We start from the raw sequence: 26,996 nt of genomic DNA on the forward strand, positions 1-26,996 counted from the left end.
GAAACTGTCAAAAGAATTTCCACTCTCCTTGTTTTAAGAGAAATCCTCCAAGCTCCGTATTCGGCTGGTTTCTCCATAAATCTCTCAAGCCGAAGACGCTCAGAGAAGGGCAGGGGGCTCTATGTGAGGGAGTTTGCCGGACTCTGAGCCCAAAGTCTCCTTGCTTCTGTTGAAGGGGCTGGAAAGCAGCCAATCGCGCTGTGCACTCAGTGCATCTAATGGAGGCCGTGGAGGAGAGCAGTGGGAGTGTTTGCGATATGAAGGTCAACGGTATTTACTTCCATGCGCGCAAAACATTCAGTGATGGAATTACAAAAGGAAATAAAGAAAAAAGAACAACTGTTTCATGCTCTTCTGAGTAGTTCCAGAGCCTTGGGAATAATATTTTATAATGGAGAGCTGAAACTTGTGTTGTGAATCTACTTCTTTGGATTGTATTCCTCCCAAGCTCCTGGTATAGAGAGTCATGAACTTGAGAACACAGCAGTTCTATGACTTGCACAAATACAGCAATCTGAAATATTAATGCCTGCAATGGTTTCTATCAGGCTTGGCCTTCTAGAAGGAATTTTTTGGTGCAGCTAATGTAGCCTTAGGGTTTTTTAGGAGTTTAAAGCAAGGTCTGGAACATATGATGTCTCAGAATATGAAAATGTCCTGTCATTGTAGACTCAGGAGATTCGTTCTCTTATAATGACTGTTACAAAAGGCGCAGCGCAGATCTGATGTGTAGAAAACATGACAATACTTCGGCAAAGCTCGCTAGAGGAAATATGGCCACGTTAGATGATTATCAAGCATTCGCCACATCCTCCAGAGAAATAAAAAGCGCGCAGACAAAAAGGCACAGACAACTTAGCTTTGCCCGACGGAGGAGAATTAATTGCAGCATCACTGGCCAGACGTGTTTCTTTTAGAGGAGGCTCCTAAAAGCCCCACAGAGCATTACGTTATTCACAGGCTCACTGACTGCAGAGCATCAACAGGTGCAGCGCCTGTGCTCTCAATGGGAGAGCGCAGGACGAGACTTACAGAGTCACACTGCCCCCTGCAGGATGATAGATGAACCGCAAGTAGAGTGTGCTAGCACACAAGAGGGATAAATAGCTTCATATTCTCTGCTCTACCTCTATTTGGTTTAAAGCCAAAAAAAAAAAGAGGGTAACTTGATTTTACTCTGTTTTGGGTTGAGTATGAAGAAAGTTTGTTGATCATGTTGCAGAGGGTGCTTGTATTAAAGCAACATCTCATATTTTAGCATTAAACCATTGATGAAAATGTGTAAAATTTAATAGATCAGCAACAAATTGTTAATGGTTGTAAGAGGCAGATTTTTTAACAATTATATATATTATTTAAATTATATAAACAAGGGAACAACCATCACAAAACACAAAACAGTGGATCATCTAGGTAGTTACACAGTATTAAAATTCAGGAGCATGTAAACTTTTGAACAGGGTCATTTTTATAAATTATTATTTATAAGCTATTATTTTGTCTTCTGCACTATATGTAAACATCTTTTAGCGTATATATACACACACACACACACACACACAATTTTATTTGTCACTTCAATTTGCTTTATATAAGTTTTGGAACAGATCTATGGTGTCTCAAACCACAGCATAAGCATGCTGGGAGTATATGTCCCCAGAAATATTATTGTGATGCACCCATCATATTCATAAAATTGTAAAGCAAAACATACTTACTTGAGCATAACATTGCAGCAAAAGCATCAGCGGCTGCCCTGTAAAACAAAAGAAAACAAATCTGACATTAAAAAAATGTATATGAGGCATTTAATTTCTGCAGTTGCGTCATGTGTGCACCATTCTGAACACACGAAAAGCTTAGTATCGTTGGCACACTTCCAGCTGCACTTAGCATTGCCGGGGCGGTGGAGAGGCTGCTGCCTTATAAAAAAATAAAATAAAAAAAGATTGCTGTCATTGTGATCATGAGCATTTATTCTGCAGCGACAGGGCTGCTGATTCAGCATAGTCTGAACCCAATACACATGGGGCAAACGTAGAATAATTATGAATGGCTTTGCAACAATCTGCCAATAAATATCGCCACTGGCCTGTCGGGTGACACAATCCAATGTCTTGAAAAATGGGGAGAGAGCAAGCTACTTTTTGAGCTTCTGAGATGAAATAGCAGGGAAAACAGATAAGAAAGAAAGAAAGAAAGAAAGAAAGAAAGAAAGAAAGAAAGAAAGAAAGAAAGAAAGAAAGAAAGAAAGAAAGAAAGAAAGAAAGAAAGAAAGAAAGAAAGAAAGAAAGAAAGAAAGAAAGAAAGAAAATGCACCATTTGAGAATGAGCCAAAGAAAGATTAACCCATCTGTCCCTTTGTTTTGGCTAAATCATGGTCACATTTTATTCATTCATGTCTTATTAATATGAATTATGAATTTATACAACATGTTAATGATTTTACCAAAAATGAAGGAAGAATTACAAAGTGTTCAATGATTTCTTAATCACAGATATACAGGTCTGCATGTCTTTTTCAAACATTTGCATCTGTGACAAATATTAAAGGTGCCCTAGATTGTTTTTTTACAAGATGTAATATAAGTCCTAGGTGTCCCCTGAATGTGTCTGTGAAGTTTCAGCTCAAAATATCCCATAGATTTTTTTTAATTAATTTTTTTAACTGCCTATTTTGGGGCATCATTAACTATGCACTGATTTTTTCAGCATGCTTCCTCTGCCACACGAGCTCTCGACTATATATACATTGCATAAACAAAGTTCACACAGCTAATATAACCCTCAAATGGATCTTTACAAGATGTTCGTCATGCATGCTGTATGCATGCTTCGAATTATGTGAGTAAAGTATTTATTTAGATGGTTACGTTTGATTCTGTGTTAGTTTGAGGCTATGCTCTGTGGCTAACGGGCTAAAGCTAACATTACACACTGTTGGAGAGATTTATAAAGAATGAAGTTGTGTTTATGAATTATACAGACTGCACGTGTTTAAAAATGAAAATAGCGACGGCTCTTGTCTCCGTGAATACAGTAAGAAACGATGGTAACTTTAACCTCATTTAACAGTACATTAACAACATGCTAATGAAACATTTAGAAAGACAATTTACAAATATGACTAAAAATATCATGATATCATGGATCATGTCAGTTATTATTACTCCATCTGCCATTTTTCACTGTTGTTCTTGCTTGCTTACCTTGTCTGTGCACAGATCCAGACGTTGATACTGTCTTTCCTTGTCTAATGCGTCGAATGGGCTGGCATTATGCAAATATTGGGGTCATACATATTAATGATCCCGACTGTTACGTAACAGTCGGTGTTATGTTGAGATCCGAGTGTTTTCCGGAAGTCTTTTAAACAAATGAGATTTACATAAGAAGGAGGAAACAATGGGGTTTGAAACTCAATGTATGTCTTTTCCATGTTCTGAACTCTTGTTATTTAACTGTGCCGAGGTAAATTCAAATTCTGATTCTAGGGCACCTTTAAATTATGTAATGACAGTATTAACATACAGCATATAAAATCCATGTTTTAGGAAACAGGCTACCACTTTTAATGCTCCCATGCAAAGTAAACCACCTTTTCTTTATTATATGGCAAGAACAATATCATATGATTCAATCATATAAATAATACTGCACACCTGATAAATGTGTAAAAATCTAAAATAAGGTAGTACCGTGAAACCTACAGTAAAACCTAAGCACGGGTTCAGTTTTGACATTTACTATGCTGCTTGAATTGGTATAAAACACTAATATAAAATGGTTGAGCACCAACTGTATCTCTCATTTCACCACATTAATCATCTCATTATGCATCATATTATACGCTTAGGCTCTTAGCTCCTTTTTTTAAAAAGACATGTATCTCGGTCCTTCGTGTACGCAGCACAACAGACTCCTTTGTGTCATCCGCACAAACAACATTATCAAGCCAATTTCAGCTCTCATCACATCACAACTGGAATCATCTCGGAGAGCTTTTCATAGGGTCACACTGCAGCGATGAACCACGTTATCATCGCCAGTGGGATCGAGACATGACACTGAGCAGATCAATGTCGAGACCATGTGTGTTCAAACAACATTGGGCCTATTATCTACATGGGGTATCTGGCTTTAAAAGCTGCCCTTGCCATTCAATTATCAGACTCTGTTATTCTTTGTTGTGAATCATGCAGTCTCAAACATTCCCTTCACTGACCATCTGATGCATGTTCTACACAAAACAAAAATGGAATTTGATCTGGTCAATTCTAATCTCATTTGATTTGTGAATGTCTGAATTTGGGGTAAAGGAAGACATTTGGAAGAAAGTTTGTAACTAAGCAGATCTCCCCCCCCCCCCCCAATTTAATTTTAGATTCATTTTAAGTAAGCCATATAGTCATTTTCAAACAATAGTTGGGTTAAATAAAACTACCCAGCAGGTTGGGCAAACATTTAACCCAACAGTTGGGTTAAAACAACCCAATCGCTGGGTTTGTCCATTTTCAACCCAACTTGGGTTGTTTTTAACCCAGCATTTTTTAGAGTGTATGATAGTCAATAGGGGGGCCAGATCTGCTTGGTAACAAACATTCTTCCAAATATCTTCCTTTGTATGGTCAAGTCAAGTCGTCCTCATTTATATAGCGCTTTTCACAATACATATTGTTTCAAAGCAGCTTTGCAGTGACAATTTGAAAATTATTATCGAGCTAAAGTTGGTTTTTGATTGAATCACTTCCGTTGTAAAAATTGTTAAGTATTACTTTAGGGGCCGCTTAAATGACACCAAATACCTTTATGCATTTTTGCCATTCTTGTATACAGCAGAACAAAGAAATTTATACAGGTTTGGAACAACTTGAGGGGAAGTAAATGATGACAGAATTTTTAACATTTAACAGTTTAATAACATTTTTGGGTGAACTATCCCTTTAATTTTCACGTCGTCTGTAGATCACTCGCAGAACTTTTTACTCCCATCTGCACTTTTTTTGGAATTGTGCTCTCATGTTAATTTGCCCTGTTTAGTAAATAACGATATTGTCTGCTGGTGTGAATGCTAATAAAGTTATCTTTATAGTTATTGTTCTTGTTGTGAACAGGCCTTAAATCATTAGCAATCAGCAATTGCTTGGGAACTTGCGAACTGCGCTGAATGAGCCTGTATAGAGCACCGCCATGTATTTACTTTGAAGCATGCAGTGCGCACATTTAATTAAATCACTGAAGTTTAATAATCAATCAATATTATGATTCTTGTTCTTTACCCAAATTTAAGAACTCTTCAAATGATAGTTAAGACATTTCTTATCCTATTTAAGATATTTAAGACTGTCATGGCCTTAAATTTGATAAAACTGAGTTTTTAAGGATCCTCGAGGACCCTGCGAATTTAAATTGAGTTAGCAAACAGCATGCAGAATTACAATTTGAATGTAAGGAAGGGGGAAAAAGGGTAATTAAAATGTAAAGAAATTAATTTTACTCATTTTGGAATATTAAGACAAGCTTTGAATGTTGACTTTGTTTGCTTGTTTGAAAAGTTTTGTTGACTTTGACTTTGAAACCATTGTTAGAAAGTTTTGATTTAAAAAAATGTATAGGTTGAACGATAGACAGAATGAACTATAGACTGAACAAAAGAGAGAAAGAACAAACAAAAGATTAAATCATAGAATGAATTACAGAATGACACATAAAATACAGAACAAACAAATGATATACAGAACAAATGATAGAAAGGATAAACAAACATTATACAGAACGAATGACAGATAGAACAAATATTAGACAGAAATAACAGACAGAAAGACAAATAGATAGACAGAACAAACGCTGTGACAGACAGATAGAGAGACAGTCAGTCACTGGTTAGACAAGACTTCATCTAATTTGTTATCTCTCTCTCTCTGTTTCTCTGGTCACACCATGGTATGGTAAAATCTTGAAAAACTGACATACACCAGTATGTAGCCGGACCCCTATAGTGTACAACATTGTTAAGACTCCATCACAGAGACAATATGTCACTCCCTGTTCACCAACTGCAAGAGAGCCCAAACAGCCCAGCAGCTGAGCAGAGAGGAGCTCGCTGACGCAAAACTGCTATTCTGTTCTCAGGATCTACAAGCCACTTTACCCCCAGCCTCTCTGTTTACGGACACTGGGAGCTCCATAAAGAAATCATATCATATCTCGCCTCAGCCGCTGTCAGAGTCTTTGAGTCGCGCTGCTGATATTAATGCAAACAACGGCGTAGTACAATTTTGGCGTCAGGCAAATGCCATTGTTTCCCAAAGCAAACGGCTTGTCGCTTCTTTGAAATGACAAGCAGTATCAGTCGGTAGGACTATGCGCATCAGTGCACAGATGTTCCGCAGGGATTTGAGCTATGAGGCCAGGCTGTCAGCAGAAAGCCATCTGACAAATTTGACAATATGGAAGATCTGTTGATCTGTTCTGCCTGTGCCTTTTTTTCTTTTCATATTCATCAGAGAATGAACAGAAAGAAATTCTCAACGTAGATTCGAACACTTTGCAGCGCACTGTAAAGGCCTCAGAGGCCGTTTTTAACCGATGTATGTATTACAGAGATATAAGCTTTGAAGTCACACTGAAGTGCTCTCAGCAGTCTAGAGGGATTCTATGTGTGGATGTAAAAGCTTATGACATTTATCCTCTGAGTTTACATGATTTCAGTGTGGGCAAAACAGTTCTGCCAAGGGGGATGCTAGATTCAAAAGTGCAACTTTCCCAGACCGAACTCTGAAGTGTTCAAAAGGTGAAATATGTAAGCACAAAACAAAAAGAAAAACATTTCCCAGCGATCTCTGGCCATGTTTAAAAAGGAAATTCTTGCTTGGGAATTGACTGGAAGATTACATGCGCAAAGAAGCTTCATGATCACACAATCATTTTCTTTTGTGAAATTTTTATAATGTAGCAAGTTATAGAAATATTAAGGGCTCTATTTTAACAATCTAAGTGCATGGTCTGAAGCACATGGCGCAGGTGCACTTAGGGTGTGTTTGAATCCACTGTGGCTAGTTTAATGATGAAAAAAATGGACGGCAAACCAGGCACATGGTCCAAAGGCACATGGTCCATGGTCCATTGTACTTAGTCTCTTAATGAGTCATGGGTGTGCTCATCTCCCATTCCCTTTAAAAGTCAGGTGCGCTTACTATGTACATGGCAGAATTTGCAAGCGGAAACACTGAACGCTTCTCCAAAGAGGCTTCTTCTTGTGCCATATGACAGGGCCCCAATAGTCAGACCTGAAAACTCACAAGAGGTGAAAAAGGTTACAGAAGCTTGCAATTTGATTTCGATTTGATTACCTTCGGTTCAATACTGATTAATTTGGGGCATATCAGGTACCAGTATCAGGGGTATCAGGAATGGCAAGCTTCTTCAAAGAAAAAATATTTCTCAACTAATGCTGTAAACTATACAGGAAACCACAGTTGTTACATCATTATAATAATAAATGTTAAAATTAATTGATTTGTAAACTACTTACATATAAATTATATATATATAAACATATAAACATTTAAATGGTGGCTGTCATAGTACATATTTATTCAAACATACATTCAATTTCGAAGCACAGGTCAAGTACAATTACAATGAATATGCAATAGCATATAGGGCATATATTTAGCAAAACGCTCCTCTCTAAGTTCATTTTTGTAGCTGACTAATGAATTTTTGCACATTGAACAGCTTTTCTGAGGTAAATTACATTGTTTACAAGCTGTATTAGTGTCGCTTTTCCGCGGTTTAAACACTGATTGATCGATAACATATGACATGATATGGATTTCGGTAAGCTGTACTGTATCTTTCAACATACCTTCTGATGTTCATTCATGTTTATTTTGTGTTGTAGCTAGTAAAGCGGAAGAGATGATCGGTTCACATGAGCTCTGCTTGAACTGAAGAACTACAGTGATCTGTCATGCCACAGAGCGCCAAGAAAGACTGCGATAGCTCGAGAGACGTCTATGGTCTATGGGAAAGTAGCCCATTTTTGATTCTCTTGAGGTTTATTGTACTTGCAATTTCACCCCGATCATTATCATTTCAAAGAGCGCTTTGCATTTTGCACAGTATAACTACTATACAGGCCTATTGCAGAAATTTTAGTCTGCTATTATGTTATTCTGAACACAATCTGGCTCCACAAGTCTCCAAAGGACCAGGCTATCTTGCCTCATTCTCTTCTTAATTTGGTGCTCACTGCCAACAGGTTAAGTGAAGCATCAGTGTCTAATTGACGGCCTGACCAATTAGTGGCCAGAGCTTCTGCTGATTGTGTAGCTGCTCTTAAATCAGAACTAAAGACTAGAGCTAATCAATGCCTCTCTGAGTCCATGTGATAACCTAAGGACCCTCTCTGGCTGCTTAACTCCAGGAGCACAGCTCTAAGGCAGATAATGTCAAATTAAACCAACAATATTGAATGTAAGTCTAGAACTGGGTTACACCCACATCTGATAAATGTGCTTGCCGACTTGGACGCACCAGAGAAGAAAATCTGCATGTGCACCATGTCAGAATTCTCATAAGACAGGAAGTGTACAGGAAAGAGAGTGTTCCAATTAGATGCCATTCTGCTGTAATCCACTGTATGTGTGCAGGGAGCTATCAGCAACACAATATGGAATGGGTCCAGCTTTCCAACAGTTGGCAGAAGAAAGTACAGCGCCCTCTCTTGGCTCTCTACAGTTACTCAACAAGGCTAGTCTGATGCCAACAGCATGTGTGCAGTGTTTTGTTCGCCAGATGATAATATTTGGAACTGTTTCAAGATCAGCAATTCTTTTAATTTAATGTTACAGAATTCCAGCAGAAGGAAAACCTATTTGCCACCTCAGTACTACACAAACTTTTTTTATGATATAACACATTTTTTGATGTGAAATGCACTTCTCCTGATATCGCCTACGCAGTGTACACACTGCATAGGGAACCTGTGAATCAGAACACAGGTTGGATCAGGGCTTGCTGTTCTGTGCAGCATCAAGACACACTCAACAAGTGCTGCACACTTCATAGCGGAATGCGTTTCCTGTCACTGCAGTTCAAGCACTGTTTACCAAAGTTAGGCTAGTAAATGCCAATCAGCCCCTGGCGAACATATATCTCTGCAGCACCCCTGCAAACATGTTCATGACTGCTAAAATGAGTTGTAGAGCGCATGCAAATGTATCAAAAAAATCTATGAATTACAATATAAGACACTGCTTATAAGACCAGAGCATTTTTGCTCCTCTATAATCGACCCACTAATTTCAAAAGAACCCACCTACTTTCCTGTGCAGAGAAAACATGTTCATCAGAGAAACACTTAAATAGCTAAATATCTTATGCTAAAAACCCAAGTTGCACAACTTCACTGAAACTAAAAAATATTTTTGACACTGGCTTAAAAAAAAAAAAAAAGGGCCTTGTCATCTTGTTATTTTCGACAAACAAGCTCAGCCTTGGAGCACAAATATTTAACAGAACATCTGCTATTTCGAGGATTTGACATTAGGATTATGCTGTGGCCTTTATTATAGCAAGGTGAGTTGGGTTGCGCCTGCAGGTGAGACAGAGATGCGCATTGTGCAGTGCCTTAAAAGTCAGACTGCTGACCTTCTGGTGTTGTAAGAATTTAAAATCACTGAAAGTCAAATTATGACCCACTCAGATTCTAGGTGATATTGGCGCTTAAAAATAAGATATTATTTAAAAAAAAAATAATAATAATAATAATAAAATAATAATAATAATAAAATATTATAATATATATATATATATTATAGTAATAATAAAACAACATAACTAATGTAAGCATGCGTAATGTAAAAACCAGCCTTCCCAGCACATAAGAACTATTCTTACTGTCAAGTTGGATGCACCCACATGACATTTGATACTCACTTGACGGTGCGTAAGTTCTTGGTGGTGTGTGGAGATACATGCTTGAAGACCACATCCAGTCCTCGGTTCTTCCCCAGCAAGTCGGCCGTGGTCACTAAAACACCAGATATGTGATTAACACAACAATAAAAGTCTTTGCAACATTGCTGAACCCAACACTACTGAAAATATCACGTTTCATAGTGCTGTATACCGGATCCCCCTGTCAATCTTGTGTGGGGGTGATCGTTCTCCACAAGGATAGACTCAAGGGGGAATTTTAAGAGACCACCGAAGTCCAAACTTCATCCGTATAAACAAGGCATGTGCCCAGATGATATTTCATCTATTAATATATTGTGCTTGCTACAAGGCTACCTAGCATCATAAACACTGATGGTCACTACGGCGGAATCTCTTCTGCGTCCCAGAGTACACAGGCTGTACGTCTAATGTTTCAAAAAAATATATATTTCAGCTTTTTATGATAAAGCATAAAAGAAGACTTTTGGATGCCTTTTTTGGAACGATAACTGAGAGGTGCATTTCTCACGGTCACATTCTGAGAGCTGAACGTCCTGGGCTGGTATCATTCTTAGGATAGCTGTCATATAACTGATAAACAGACCCCACATTATCAACTCTGCATACAGCGAGAAGATGACTGCATTTGAAATAAAACCCAACAAATGCTGATTTGCATTTTATGGCCAAATACCTGTTATCGCATTTTCCACAAAAGCAAGCAATAGTGGAATCGCATACCAATAGTAAATCAAAGGTGGAGGCCAACCTCCTCCTACTCCATGTAGAGCAAAAACACAATATATTCATATTTAAGTTAGATTTAAATATGGCGGATGCATAAATACCACAAGAGTGACAGTAAAGACTCTTAAAAATTGCTTATATTGCTTTCTAATCAGTGAATCCAGAAAAAAAACGTAAGGTTTCAAAGTTTCCACAAAAAATATTAAAGGTGCCCTCGAATGAAAAATTTAATTTACTTTGGCATAGTCAAATAACAAGAGTTCAGTACATGGTGTGGAATTACAAATTTAAGAATCCGTTTAAGATCTGCGGATCTTACATCCTGACCATTTGGCAGGACAAGCTCAAGATACAGCAGTGCTTTTGTCTCTATGATAATGTAAAGGTATAGGTGATACTGCCAGACTGATTGGATTAGCACCTATGCATTTGAATGACACAGTTATGCTGATTAGACCATGGCTAGGAAATGTAAGCAATGATCTGAATCCTGTACTGCATTTGCATCCTTTGTTTAGATTGTCCACACCTCTACTCTATGTATCCCTCCCCCTTGAATGTATATGAACTACCAAGTCACTGCTTTAGTTAGACTTTGGATGACCACAGCGACGCACAGCGTGTTTCTCAATAAAGAGTAATTTCTGCTTCAAGAGATCCCAAAGTCTCCTGGTCTATGCTTATGAGATTTCCAACAATGGAAATGACATACAGTGAGTCTCAAACTCTATTGTTTCCTCCTTCTTATATAAATCTCATTTGTTTAAAAGACCTCCGAAGAACAGGCGAATCTCAACATAATACTGACTGTTACGTAACAGTCGGGGTGTACGCCCCCAATATTTGCATATGCCAGCCCATGTTCCCAACATTATGAAAGGCATTAGACAAGGGCAGCCAGTATTAACGTCTGGATGTGCACAGCTGAATCAACAGACTAGTTAAGCAAGCAAGGACAATAGCAAAAAATGGCAGATGGAGCAATAATAACTCACATAATCCGACGCAGATCCATTTGATGGTTATATTAGCTGTGTAAACTTTGTTTATGCTGTTTAAGGCAAGCGCGAGCTCCGTGGGCGTGGAGCATGAGAATTAAAGGGCCAGTAGCCCTGAATCGGCTCATTTATAATGATGCCCCAAAATAGGCAGTTAAAAAATGAATTTAAAAAAATCTATGGGGTATTTTGAGCTGAAACTTCAGAGATACATTCAGGGGACACCTTAGACTTATATTACATCTTTTTAAAAAAGGTTCTAGGGCACCTTTAAGCAGCACAATAATAACAAAACAGATAATAGTGAAAACAAAAAGAAATGTTTCTTGGGAAGCAAATCAGCATATTAGACTGATTTCTGAAAAATCATCTGACACTGAATACTAGAGTAATGATGCTGAAGATTCAGCTTTGCTATCAGAAATAAATTACATAAATTAAAAATATATAAAAATAGAAAACAACAATATTACTGTTTTAACTGTATTTATTTAATCAAATAAATGCAGCAATGGTAAGCATGAGAGACTTCTTTCAAAAACATATTTTCAAACCCAAACATAATGTGTATATTATAGTGTTTTTTTAGTTCGCTTTTTGAGATTAATGCTGTCAATCCAACTGAGAATAATTCATTCATAACTCAAAAATTGATTTTTGAGTCAGAGAAGCTACTTTAGCTTATTTGACTTTAGCTCATCTGCTGTAAATCATGGTTAGCTTGTAGCATATGAGGGCAAAAATGAACTGATCTCAGATCTGACTCACCAGAAGAGCAGAAGACTCTGAGGACCCAAAGACAGGCTGCAGCTCTCCGGGCATTCATCGCATTCTGCCTTAGCAAACCCAGAACCACCAAAACGGCATCTGCCTTCTGTGCTTTCAGACCAATTTGACGATCTGAGGGAAATAAAAAAAAAAGTATGTTCCTCTTTGACATTCATTAAACGTTCATTTGTGTCGTCTTGTTTGACAGTGCTTTGCTCACTACAGGGATCTGGGAAGGCAAAATGTTTTGAGCTGTTGGCAGCTGTGATGAAACAGATTACTTTGGTTTGGAGATCAAAACCACATTTGCTGGGATGTCTAATAGGGAAATTGGGATATCAAAGGGACAACATCACTTTCAAAATCAAATACAAAATCAGATTTACTCTAAGTCTGAATGCAAGAACAGGAGTGATACACAAGATCAACACTAAACAGTTTAAAGTTAACATAAAATATGGTTGTCCACCGGAAGCTAGTTATTTTAATTTGTAAAGTTTTAAATATGGATATTATTCTTACAAAAACGTATCGTTTCACTTCAGAAGGCCTTTATTAACCCCCTGGAGTCGTATGGAATACTATTCACAACCATTATAAACCTAGGAGCACTAAGCATATTTTTAATTATATCTCAGATTGTGTTCGTCCAAAAGAAGATAACCATAGGATGGCTTAAGGGTGAGTAAATCATGGGATAATTTTTGGGTCAACTATCCATTTAATGTGTAGAATTCCTTAGTAAATACATAAATAGGTAGGCTCCAATATTACAATTCTGGCAGATACCGAAGAGCCAATAATTATTTTCATGTTATGGCCAATAACATTTCACTAATATTTGAAATTTTGATTATATTTTTATTATTAGTATAATTTAAGTTATAATTTAAGTTATAATTTTATATATAATTTTATCAGGTGACAGCAAATGCAATCTAAATGTAAAAATAAGGGAAATGAGAAAGCACAATTAAATATCTATATTATATTGATACGATATATTGATATTGACTTATAAAGTAAGTCAATAAATAACAAATAAATAAATAAAAATCAAACAATAGATCTAATGTGGTATACAGATATATTGTGCATTCTTTTGATTATCACTCATCAAATTAGGGAAGACAAATGGGATTGGTTCACCCAAAAATCATCTCTTATTTGATGTTGGAAAGCTAATTAATTGCAATTCTCTTTTTGTGTTTCACAGGTGGTGGCCGAAGAGAGACCACTGATATTGGAAATTGCTTTGATTGTACAGTAGTATCTAAAAGCACAATATAAATGCTTCATTCATTCATTCATTCACAGAAGAAATAAAGTCATACAGGTTTGGAACAACATTATGGTTACTAAATTATATTTTTAGGTGAACTATCCTTTTAAGATGAGGAAAAAGCTGAGTAAAGAAAACGCTGTAGGATGTTACAGTATTTCCACATCAACCATTTATGGATCTGGAAACCAGTGCATATCATTGCACCATTTGAAACAGACAATGATCTCTGCTTTGTGAATGCAAATGGATTATTGAAAACTCTGTGTGGGGTGGAAATGCGCTCTGTAAAAACCCACTGCCCAGAGAGACACGTTATAGAAATTATTCAAATCTACCACATGACCCAACATCCCGCAGACTCACCGAGAAGCGCTTACAAAAACAGCTTGATCACAACAACAACAAAAGTCCCCGCTTGCAAATAAGTTTACACTCTCAACAGATGGAGTTTGATTTTAGACATGTTTTGTCTAAATGGAAAAGGAAGACATGAGGATGAAGGAAAACATTCCCTGCTGTTTTGACTCACCCTGTTGCTGTGGTACATTAGGACAGACATCAAAGTGCAAGAGTGGAACGTTGACAGACACAAGATCCAGTGAGGGATCAAACTCTTGCTCCTTAAGTTACACAACATCGAAACAGTGACCATGCTTGTGCTTAAACTTTGACCTCTGACCCCGCAGGATTGAGGGCTTTTACCTGACCTGACAGTGACCCTACACATGCTGTCTGCACCCTCTAGATGAGATGTGAATTATGGGCAATCCGCACATGAGACATCTATTTTTGGTGAGGTGCTATTTATAGCAATTCAGCAATGAATTCAGAAATACTCAGCACTAAATTTTAAATCATAATGAGAAATATGACTGTTTCCCGCAGTGAGAATGACTTTTTAAAAAAAAATAGTTGCAGAGAAAAACGTCTAAATGAATTGGAGTTTAACAAATTTTAGGTTATTTTTGGTCGACAGAAAAGGCTAAATTGTTAGTTGAAGTGGCAACAATCACAGCCAATCAGAACATATTTAACTTTGAAGGAGTAGTTTAGCTAAAAATTTAAATTCTCTGATTTATTTTGTTATGCAAGCTGAAATTTAAATCACTTTTTACCTGTGTTGTTATAGTTAACTAAAACTGTCACAAATAATTTTCAGTAATTGAAATAAAAAAATAAAAAATAAAGATAAAATATAAATAACAGATGGGAAAACTTAGATATTAGATGTAATATATATATATATTACATCAATTCAATGCTGGATTTGCACAAAAGGTTAACATGACGGTACTTGAATCAACTCCACAGCAACTACATAAATTTTCCAACTAATCGTTCAGAAACGTCCAGTTAAATTCTAAAAGTTGTAACTTCTTCCTGAGTCTCTCCATTAGTGTCCGACTCCGGTTTGAACAATGTAAGGCTGAACACCGTTACTGACAATCTTCATTTTGGCTGCGTGAGATTCTCCAGCTTTGTTGTTGTTGAGGCATTATAGGTCACCTTTAATAAATATTATAATAGTATATAAATACTACTATAATATTTGCATTTGAGTTGTTTTGCATTGCTCATGGAAATCTGTTTACCCCCTTTAAATTACGGTGCATACAAATCATTGTCATGAGCTAAATAACAGCATAACAATGTGTCAGTCATTCCTGTGTCTCCTCCCATTCTCTCCTAGCCCCACCTCCCCATCGCTCACCTCGGTGGCCCACCTTGGCCAGCAGGTGAAGTAGTGGCAGCAGGATGGTGTAGTTGGGCGTGAAGCTGCGGGCTGAGTTCACCAGAGCCATCAGCAGAGCCTCACTGCCTCCTTTCGATATCATATGATGAATCCGTCTGTCTGTGCCTAAAGGAAGCAGCCACTATAATTTCACAAAATGTCATATTTAGGCTGATAACAACTCGTACACCAACCGGCGGTGCCATCTTTGCCGCTGGCGTATTATCACAAGATGATGTCTGGGTTTATTTTCGACTTTTCTTTCAGAACTTATGAAAATTCCTGCTGATTAGAACTTTGTGCTGTAGGCTGGTGAATAAATTTGGCTAATTACTTTGCTGTGAATTCATTTCAGATTATAGGATTAGTATAGTACTGCTCCACCTCTACAAGAGTATTATTCGATAGATTTGTTGGTGAATAATAGACTAGAATAAGCCCAAGATATGGAAATAAATATCACTGAAACAGTTCAGTTTATATAATTAGATCCTGGGAGAAATGTGCACTGACGTCATGTCTTATACGGTTTCATTTTGAAGTTAAACCCTCTGGATTACTGCAGTTTTTTTCAACATTTCAAATCATCATAATTTTTTAGTGTTCTCTCAAGTTCTCTTAATTAAAATCGAGTGCATTATTTGCATTTCTTCATTTAGCACATGCATTTATCTAAACAAGTGAATCAGAAAATGAGGAAAAAGTGATTCATTATGCAGCTTCTTCACAAGGCAACACGATAAATTGAAATGTGCATGAAAAATATACCAGTAAATCTTTTACTGTATATGGGTGTTTCTTCAACTATGGGCACTTTTGGTCCTGTGATTGTCTTGTGTTTAACCATATTCTGTAGCATAAATTATATTTAAATATTTTTGGAATAAAATTGATTCTTTGTCTTCCTTTATATATTATAAATACACAAATATAGAATATTTTCACAGATTTTGCATATTTAACAGGATGACAGGAAATGACAAACAAAAAAAGGTGATATCAAGTCCCTTTAAGACAAGTCATTTCACTCGGCGGCCATCTTTGAAACACCTCACGGGCATCCAAGTGCAGCTCCTATCTCTTTAAATGGGAAACATTAAATTTTCCAAAGCTGCCAAGCTTTCGATTCAATTTCTTATTTGAAATCACCAATGAAATCTGACAACAACTGTCTAAATGCTCGAATCATGTTCACAATTCCTAAGTGCCCATCTCTATAGGAAGTGCGCGTCTGACTGTTTCTATAGGAACCCTTGCTTCTAACGGCCGCTGCAGTGATGTGATGACTTTACTAGTATGCGATTGGCTCTTATTTAGAAGGCGGGACTTATTGCGCCATATTGCGTGTTGCATATTCTCGCATTCAAAACAATACGAGTGACACGTCTTGTGTTATTCTATAGTCTTTGGTGATAGTTACCTTGATTTTTCATTGTTTTCTTTATCTCACACCTCATATTTCATCTCAAGCATGCTCTTCATTGACACTGTTGTCTCCTTTGTAACCAATTACACTAACTTCTTTAAAAAAAATAATCACGATAGAAATATGACATCCCCGCTGAGGGTTGTAATGTGTACAAATTAGTACTGTACAAAAATATCGAATTGCCTGTGCTTATTTTACACTTTATTTAAATGATTAATTTGAAATATTATACTAGTAATAATAACAACAATAATAATAGAAACAGCAATAATAATAATACAATATATTTATGATAGATTTTAATATTTTGAGGTTGAAAGTCTGGTATCAGAACAAGGGTAAAACAAAAAAGTAATCTGAAAAGTAACAAAAACACAGCAAAGGCATGCGGAAAAGTTTTCAAAACAGTTTTAATGAGACTTAAATAAATAAATAAATGTATGTTGAAATATATTAGCTTACTGTAATAAAAATCAATCTCCTGAACATAAAAGTGCCTACAGTTGAAGAAACACCCATATATCAGCAAATTTATTTTTTGTGGAGGTGGTTTGTGGCTTTATTGGACACACAAAGTGGTTTTACTCCTTATGGTTGATGAAACTTGCAATCAGAGACGTGACAGAAAATGAATCAACAAATTTGGCTGTATAAAAAGGGTATCTCACCTGCTGACAACAGTTCATCCAGGACATTGAGGATGTTTAGCATGCTCTCGATGTCTCCAGCGTTCTGGAAAGAGAAAACAAAGAGCAACACACTTAATGCAGAGGCCAAGTTCAGTTTTAGGCTTCATTGTTTAACATCACCTACACAAAATGTGGCTCAACAAACAGGAAACAATCTAAGCAACTCCAATAAAACATTCAAAGATGACATCACTATTTACACCCCATGTGATATATAGTGTTGAGTGTGTCCTGGCTGGCACAGCAAAATCTTCCAGCATTGTCTCTGTTTTCAGAATTCAACGGGGGCTCGTACCCCAGCGGGGACCCCGAGCCCTGTGGTTAAAAGCAGCAGCAGTTGACGGGTAGGCGGTCGGGGACTGTAATCCTCAGAGAAGGAACTCCACAGCTGGGGATTCAAGCTTCGGCCCTCATTATACGGCGAAAATGACAGAGAAAGAGAGCGAGAACACAACATTGTCCTGCCTGCATCTGTGCTGGCCGTGTCTTTCTGACAGTGGCCATTGAATCCTATTAGACATCTCCACAGCCAACTGCACCGCAAAGACATCTGTCCTGCCAGGGAGCTGTCGGCCTTACCCATATTAGTGAACTGACTAGAGATACAGGGAAGAGAAGAAATTTCTTCTCTTCCCTGTATCTCTAGTCAGTTCACTAATTTAATTGTTGCGCGCAGAAAGTATTCCCGTCACTTCATCATATTAAGGCTGAATCTCTGTAGTCACATGGACTATTTTAACAAAGTCTTTACTACCTTTCTGGTCTTTGAATGTAGTAATAACATTGCAGTTTATAGGGGAGTCAGAAGGCTCTCGGATTTTATCAAAAAAATTTATTCCGAAGATGAATGAAGGTCTTACAGGTTTGGAACGACATGAGGGTAAGTAATGATAATTATGTGACAAATTATGCGTTATGGATAACACTTTATTTTTTAAGTGTCCCATTTAGACATTCTGTTGACTATAGGGGCTTTTGCACTGGAGGAACCTTTTCATAGTTCCTAGAACTATTAGCTGAAGTACCCGGATTTTGCAGGAACCAGGAACGATTTTGGCGGAACCTACCTCAGAGTAGGGTCTAAACCAGCACTATAGAAACTATCAGTGACGTAAATGTCCGTTGATTGGTCAAGCGAATGTCAAACACAGACACCTAGCATTTTAAAAAGCCGTGTAAACATATTTACTTTCCAAACATGGAAAACAGCGATAACGGCATTTACCTGTTATCTGCAGGGTTGTGATTTTTTCTCCACCTCGATACTGAAAGTTGTCATAGGAGATTTCATCTATCCTAGTAGCTAGTTCCTATAACTGAGTTCCTAGAACTATTCGGTGCGAAAGTCCCATATAAGTAACATTCCAACAAGAAAACAAGACAAAAGACAAGAAGATTTTCAGCAAATTACGATTTAAATTTTAGCTTTGGAAGACTCTAAACTAAAGGGAGCACAATGGAAGTATGGATCACTTTTATATGGTACTTTTTTGTCATATCTAAAGCATAATTCAATTCGGGCCACCAAGACATTTTGCCAAATAAATCTTGATGTGTCCCATGAAAGAAAGAAAAAATGTAAAATTTGTAAAAACCTGAAGGTTAATAAATGACTTGGACTTCATTATCAGGGGTTATTTTGTAAACTATAATATTTTAATTAAACAATTAAAATTTTACAGATAAAGAACAAATGAATTTATTATGGGGACATTTTTCTAACCCAAATTTTATTTCTGGGGCATTTTTGTCACATTCTGTGGCATTTTCGCTCCTTACACCCCAATTACTTTTTGACCCTAAAGGTGAGTGGTTTTAATGAAGAAACTGTATTTCACTGAGGATGAACTTTTACACTAGTAGAATAGAGCATGTGCTCTTTCTTGGAAATTGATGGCCCTGTCATCAGCATCTGGGATAATTCCACACAACCATGTTAATTACTCAACATTAATGAGTGTGACTAGCATACAGAGCCAGCTGGCACATCATTAGAGCATTATTTGCCCAACAATCTTTTAACAGAGTAATCTAGTGATACTTAAAATTATGAATAATTACATCTATTTTGGTCCGGCATCACCTATGCCAAGCTACAATCAAAAAGCGCAACTGTTTCCCATCTGTCAATAGGGAGACGGACATGAGTTAATATTCTCAGGAACCCACTTGAAAATGAAACTCATTTCATATCCCAGTTCATTTTTAATTCTTTAATGAGGAACACTGACTACTTCTCAGTGCACACCATTAACTTTTAAGAGGGCGGCAGGAACGCACTGGGAGAGCTTTGGCTGAACATCCTGTTTAAGCCGTAAGCCGCTCCGGAGGGCAAATATTCTAAATAGCACAAAAAAATCTATTAAAAGTTATTCTGACACACCTTAAAATGTTTTTTTTTTTTTTTATATATACATCTTAGACACCAAAGGCAGGACCTGGCGTCTCGCTGTGAGGTGATATGAGAGCTATAAAACAGAAAGGGAAAATCAGAGGAAGAATATGAAGAAAAAAAAACAACTTCAACACGGCACCCTGAGCGTCTGTGTCAGTCTCAATTTGAATTAGCGGGAATCCCATTTCAGGCACCAACAGCTCCATGTCAAGGACTGTGAATTTGGAACTTATTGGCACGTTTGACGCCAGTCATGGATGGAGGAAGGCGACACGCTGGCTGTGGCTAATCGTGAGGGTATTACTAGCTACCCTTGTCAGTTTGCGTTGTAATAAAGGAGTCAATTCTTCAGAGCCGATGCCACATGGCCAATGCCAAGCAGTTGCAAGGATCCTTATTAGAACTGACAGGACATACAGAGACACATTTTTTTGTCTGAAAAGGACAGCTATTTTCTGTCATATTCAAAAGCACAACATTTTTATTATATATTTTTGTTATTAAATCAAAAACTTATATATATATATATAAATTCATAGTTTGTTCTGTCTAAAATTGAATGGATCAGAAAAACTAGTGAAAGTTTATAGGATTATAAGGTTAAGATCATTTGCTTAATCTTACAGTGAATGTTCTCCGTACCTTTAAAAGCGATATACATTTTTCCCTTCAGAAGAGATCAGAATGAAACCTTCTAAAGCTTTCGTTAATCACACACTGAGCTCATTGCTGCACCTGCTTTTCCCCTTCTCCTTACAACGCTCTTATCAGCACAGAGGGAATAAATCTCATCTTATGGTTTTCACATGCAATTAATCGCTTTGACGCGTACACTAAATAATTTCTGCTCTTCTGAGCTTGATTTTCATGCAAGAGGTAGAAAGTTATCGGAAATTCAGCACGTCACCCTCCTGTGAGTACATAAGGCCTCTGCAGTTCATTGGCAGCAACTGATATACAAATCACTGACATGAAATCAGTCACCATAAGCTGTGGAAGTGGATAAAAATCACATTTAAAGGTACAATTTGGATTCAAATGAGACATTCTGTGAGCACAACAAATCTACTCAAAACAGATATGGAAAACGGAACAAAATACAATGTTTACTGGTCCTTTCATTTTAACTAAGAATTACTATTATATTGATGCATGCTGTTATACTGTTATTGTCTCTTAAAGGATTAGTTCACTTTAAAATGAAAATTACTCCAAGCTTTACTCACCCTCAATCCTAGGTGTATGACTTTCTTCTTTCTTCCTTTTGCATTTGTGTAAGAAAAATATCCATATTTAACAAGTTTAACGGAGCCGTGTGGAGTATGTTTATGATGGATGGATGCACTTTCTTGAGCTTCACTGCCATTATAAAGCTTGAACGCATGTTTGAACACTGTTTGGAAGTTAGTCGTGCCGATACCAACAACGAACGTCTAACCAATCAGCATTAGGGGGCGTATGACGGTCGAGGAGAGATAACTACCAAGAGGGAGATTTGAAAATAATAATAAAAAAAAACTGCAGAACAAGAAACGGGACACAATACAAAAGAGCTTAAAAGAATATCACTGGAATGAAGGTTTATGACTGGGCAAGCGCTTTAGGACCCGCATTTATATTAGAAAAGCTTTCCAGTGCTGGAGAGAGCTGAGTGGGAAGGCCTGAAAATGCGGAGGCTGCTTTGAACCGGATACTCATGTGAGTAACACTGGGTTTTGATTGTCTGGAGCTGCTGTGCTGTTTACGACTAACAACAACACTTTGTATTTACTCTTGTGTACTGTATGTTCCTTTTTTGTGCTTCCTTGTTGTTAGTTAATCAACTGCACTTTATTTTTCGTGAAGCATTTTGTTGCCGTCAGCTGTGATAAACACATCCTCTCACATTGCGTGTGTAACAGTGGCCAGATAGTGAGAGTTTTGCTGTTAAACCACTGCACACCGCTAGAAAATGCAGTATTTAGCATCATTGGTAGTCCATTCGCCTCGCATGCCAGTGGTGATCGGGCTGGGGTTCGAGACCGACTTGGAGCGGGGTGGTTAGGATTGGAGTGAGAGTTTTGGAGGTGGAGCAATGAAGAGAGGGGTGGATTTGTTTGGGTTGATTTTTAAATATCAACAGTGTTCAACAGCATTGTTCAAATAATAAAGGGTCTATTGTGTTCATCAGAAAGAAGAAAGTCATATACACCTAGGATGACATGAGGGTGAGTAAAGCTTGGGGTAATTTTCATTTTAAAGTGAAATAATCCTTTAATGGTTTGAATAAACACTGCCACTATTAACTACTACCAACAGCAGTAACAATATCAGAATCAAATCTGCATATGTATGAAGTCACATCATCCCATTTAATTATTTTTACTTAATCACATGGCACTGTAGAGTACACTTTATTGTCAATCGTGGCATTCTTCAGTCAAATGTTTAACTAAAATGACCATTAAAAATAGCATTTCACAAATACTCCGCCAAAATAAAAACTCTTAAGTAAACAAAATAAAACATTTTAAGTGAAGAAATTGAAGACATAAATATTAGTATTGTAAATTTGGTCACAGTTTAGATTAGGGTTCAATTCTCACTATCAACTAACTATTGACTACGACATTTGCCTTAATAAACCCCTAATTACTGCTTATTAATAGTTAGTAAGGTAGTTAACTTTAGGTATTGGGTAGGATTCAATATGCTGAATATGGTCATGTAGAATAAGGCATTAATAAGCACTAATAAACAGCCTATATCCAAGTAATATGCATGATAATAAGCAACTAGTTAATAGTGAGAATTGGACCCTAAACTAAAGTGTTACCGTAAATTGCAGTGTAAAATAAAAACTATTATATTTATCAAATTATAGTTATAATAAATTATAACTATTATAATTATAATTATTAAGTTTTTAGAGGACAACTATAATTTACAGAAAGTAATACAGGCTACTAATCATTTTTATAATTAGAGTTAAAACAGCAAAAAATTATAATAGTAAGCCCTATGTACATGCAGCCCTATATATAAATAATTTTAAAATAAAAACATTTAGAAAAAATATTAAATTTTATCTGTTTACGTGCATGTCATGTGACCTTAATCTCTAGTCTGGAGGTACTTTAAAAATATATTTTACATATACCCTATATTTTAAATACAAGTATATAGTATAATATTTTACATCTAAGGGGTTCAGCTGACAAAACAAATTTGGGAACTCACGGTCTAGTACAATAAACACAGTCTAGCACAAAAAAGTGCAACTTTAAATTTAAATGACAGGAAAAACTCAATGAACATGCAATATTTGCCATGTAAAATAGTTGGTTAGCACACACTTTTTCAATATAGCGCTCGCAACAATACCACCATACAGTCCACAAATAGCAGCTAAGGTTTCAAGCAATGCGCTCCATCACGCATGTTAACGAAAACATTTTGAATTTCGCCTTGGAAGGGGGAGAACATGTTTACATTAAACCACAGGCTATTTTTCGTGGTACTGAGATACCATTTCATTTATCTTTCTCAGTCAGCACATGAAAAGTGTCCTGCATGTTTGGGCAGTCTTTACCAGCATGCTTGCTTGCATCTGTGGACCATTCCTATGCTTAGAATGAGAGACGATCCAGATTCATGCATTCACAAACAATGTGCATTTACCTGCAATGTGCTGAGAAGAATCTCAAGTCCGCCTGAGCTCGGCGTTGCCATGGTGGGTCTTGATCGGGCTAAAGAACAGAAAGAGGAAGTAGAAACGAAAGAGAAATTAGAGTGACACAGAGACAGCACCTTCTCCCTCTGTGCTTTAACAAGACAGACGGGTACAGTCGAAGCAGAGAGGGGTTCAGCTTGTCGCATGAAACTCTATCTCCCTCAGATAAACCCACGGGCTGCTCCAGTTGTGCACGGACATTGAGATGAGGGATCCTATTAAAAGGGCCTGACGAGACACAGGGATTAAACCAAGCTGAGCATTTCACAGGAGAGAGGGCATGGGCTGGAGGGATATCAAGAGGCTGAGGAATCTTCCCACGAGTGTGTGTGTGTATGTGCGTTTGATTAGGAAGAGAGGCGCGCGAGTATGTCTACATGCGTGACAGAGCTAATAGAGTCAGGCCGTGCTTAAACATGGACTGGCACTGATATTAAAAAAATGATCCATCCCTGAAATGAATCTCGTGATTGGTGTTGAACAGGACACACATTCACAGCTGTGTTTTTGTTGCCATAAAGGAGTATCTGATGCCAGGACGAACAATAAAATATGCAACATTTGTATTACCAAACTCAAAGGCCTATAGCAGTTTTATCACTTAAGGCTCATTCACTCCAAGGACGATAACTATAATGATAAAGATTTAGTTTTAATTTTAAAAATCATTAGGAATGCACCGATCATGATTTTGCAATGGCCATTTCTGATTTTTCAAAAGCAAATGTCCTTTAAACAAATATATGTGTTTGTTTGCTCTATTACAGGCCAAACTGGCCTTAAACAAAATTTGAAATTAGAGGCAAGCACTGCATTTTATCATCCTCTCATCAGGATACAAACAAAGATGCTTATTAAAGGGGTCCTTGATTATGATTTTACTTTTTTAACTTTAGTTAGTGTGTAATGTTGCTGTTTGAGCATAAACAACGTCTGCAAAGTTACGACGCTCAAAGTTCAATGCAAAGGGAGATATTTTCCTTTACAGAAATCACTTTTTAAGGACTACAAAATAACGGCCGGTAGGGACTACAAATGAGCTTCTTCCTGGGTTGGTGACATCACAAACCCCAATATTTACATAAACTCTGCCCTCAAGAACACGCACCAAAGGGGGTGAGACCATGTTGGGCTGCTTTAGAGAAGAGGAAGTGTTGTTACCATGCCGTCATTTTACGCTGGACTGCTTCACAAAAGAGGGTCAATTCAATGCTGGATTTGCATGTCGATGAGTTGAATCAGCTCCACAGCAACTACATAAATTTATCCACTAACCATTCAGAAACATCCAGTTACATTCTAAACGTTGTAACTTCTTCCTGAGTCTCTCCATCAGTGCGCAACTCCAGTTTGAACAATGTAAGGCTGAACACCGTTACTGACAACTGTCATTTTGGCTGCGTGAGATTCTCCAGTTTTGTTGTTGTTGAGCAACCGAAGCGTGAGCTGTTCAAGCGCCGCCCTTTTCTGGAAAGTGTGCCAGGAGCAGCAGATCATTTGCACTTAAAGGGACACACACAAAAACGAACCGTCTTTGCTCACACCCAAATAGGGGCAAATTTGGCAAGCTATAAAAAAATGATCTGTGGGGTATTTTGAGCTGAAACTTCACAAACACATTCTGGGGACACCAGAGACTTAAATTTACATCTTGTGAAAAGGGGCATTATAGGTCCCCTTTAATAAACAGAATGTTATTAAAGGGTCCGCGAGGGTCTGCCGGCATTACTTTCCTTTTGTTGTTTGTTTATTTTGAATTAAACTTTTGTTGAATGTTCGCCGGTTCCCGCCTCCTTCTTCCCATATCTACGAACGGTGTTACAACGAGTTTGTGTTATATTCAAGGTCTTCACTTTTACATGTCAATAATACAATAGACAGAGCCATAGTTTACTGATAAGCCACGCAATATCGCGTTCAATATCGACGGCGATTCATATCAATATTGAACGCGATATTGTGTGGCTTATCAGTGAACTACGGCTCTGTCTATTAAATGCTGTTTCATTTGAAAGCAGGTGATGGCGATTTAGTGGTAATCAGGGAACCGGCTTTACTGACGAAATGTGCGTGACAAAAGCATTCGATATATCGCCCAGCCCTACGCAACAATAGGTGGTGCCAATTATGCGTAAAATGATAAATACGCTGTCAAGGTGTAATGTTAGAAGATTGCAAGTGCAAAAAGACAGTCTTAAAAATGCTAATACTCACAGAAAAGCTTTCCATCTAAGATAATTGTCATGTTACTCACTGTCATGTTTGCGTGTCTTGCTGACCAAACTTCCCTTGTATCAGGATTTTAAAACGTAAGAACAATAAGATGGAACTACAATAAAACTGGTTATTTTTATGGAATGTGTGTTTAAAAAGGTTTATTTTTAAATGTAATCGTTGATACATTTTAGCAGTATTTACCATACTTTAAACAAAAAAATTAAAATATGAAAAATATGCCATATGAAAATAATGTTTTTAAATTTCAAAATTTCTTTATAAAATACAAGATTTGGTCTTCAAAAAGCCTTTTTCTGAAAGGTACAAAAAAAGGGATGGGGGGGTTGGTTGTCTTATATTCTGGATGGATGGACTTTATATATCACAATTGTGAGTCTATTTATCATAAATGCAAAGTTATCTCAAGTGACTGACTATTCTAAACTTTCTCATAATTAAATTTTTGAATGAAAAGAAATCTCAATATGAACTCAAATATTTCTCATCAGATTCTCTTAAAACCAAATTATCTGGGTAATGCCATACACAATTACTGTACAGGTGAATCAATAATTGTAACAATTGTTCCTATTTTTATTTCTCCTAAGAATTAAAAAAAAAAACATACCTAAAGCAAAGCTGAGAAATCTAGTCTCATTGAGATATGACAGAGCAATAAACTTGTGTTGTAAGGGCTGCACATACAGTACAACTAAAACAGAATAATGAGAGAAAAGCAATATTTGCAGTTTGCTTCAATATATAACTGTAGGGTCAGGTCATAACGTTTCTCCGTAGACGTTGCCGGAGCTCAGATATTATTACAGTACATTGCTTGTGTTCAAATTACAGATGTTACAGCAATAACTTTCCACACGCAGTACCCTAGTGTCATCAACAGATGACGAATGTTTTGTCTTAACATGGCATAAATACACAAACAAGCACACACACACACATAATACACAAATAGCTGTTAAATTAATAGACGGATTGCAGAAGTGCACACAAAAACACTAATAGCAATATATGGAGCTCTCAAAAGCTACAGAACATCAGTTTTTGGTATTAGGCCT

The 26,996-nt window shown here is 37.1% G+C and overlaps 1 protein-coding gene across 6 annotated transcripts in view; it reads right to left on the reverse strand.

The window, feature by feature from the left end:
• The window catches only part of LOC137015254 (cytosolic carboxypeptidase 4), a 202,989-nt gene that overhangs the window by 140,040 nt on the left and 35,953 nt on the right, over positions 1–26,996 (reverse strand). For 3 of the 6 annotated variants that reach the window (XM_067380092.1, XM_067380094.1, XM_067380093.1), the window contains exons 2-7: positions 23,652–23,719; positions 17,576–17,639; positions 15,458–15,604; positions 12,462–12,593; positions 9,946–10,039; positions 1,719–1,756 (exon numbers count right to left, since the gene is read on the reverse strand). In XM_067380092.1, coding sequence (XP_067236193.1) covers positions 1,719–1,756; positions 9,946–10,039; positions 12,462–12,593; positions 15,458–15,604; positions 17,576–17,639; positions 23,652–23,719 — 543 coding nt within the window. Of the gene's footprint in view, positions 1–1,718; positions 1,757–9,945; positions 10,040–12,461; positions 12,594–15,457; positions 15,621–17,575; positions 17,640–23,651; positions 23,926–26,996 lie in introns of those variants that run through there. The other 3 variants (XM_067380096.1, XM_067380095.1, XM_067380091.1) reach the window with 2 other exon arrangements.

Source organism: Chanodichthys erythropterus, chromosome 24, assembly GCF_024489055.1.
Source record: "Chanodichthys erythropterus isolate Z2021 chromosome 24, ASM2448905v1, whole genome shotgun sequence".
NCBI classification, from domain to species: domain Eukaryota; kingdom Metazoa; phylum Chordata; class Actinopteri; order Cypriniformes; family Xenocyprididae; genus Chanodichthys; species Chanodichthys erythropterus.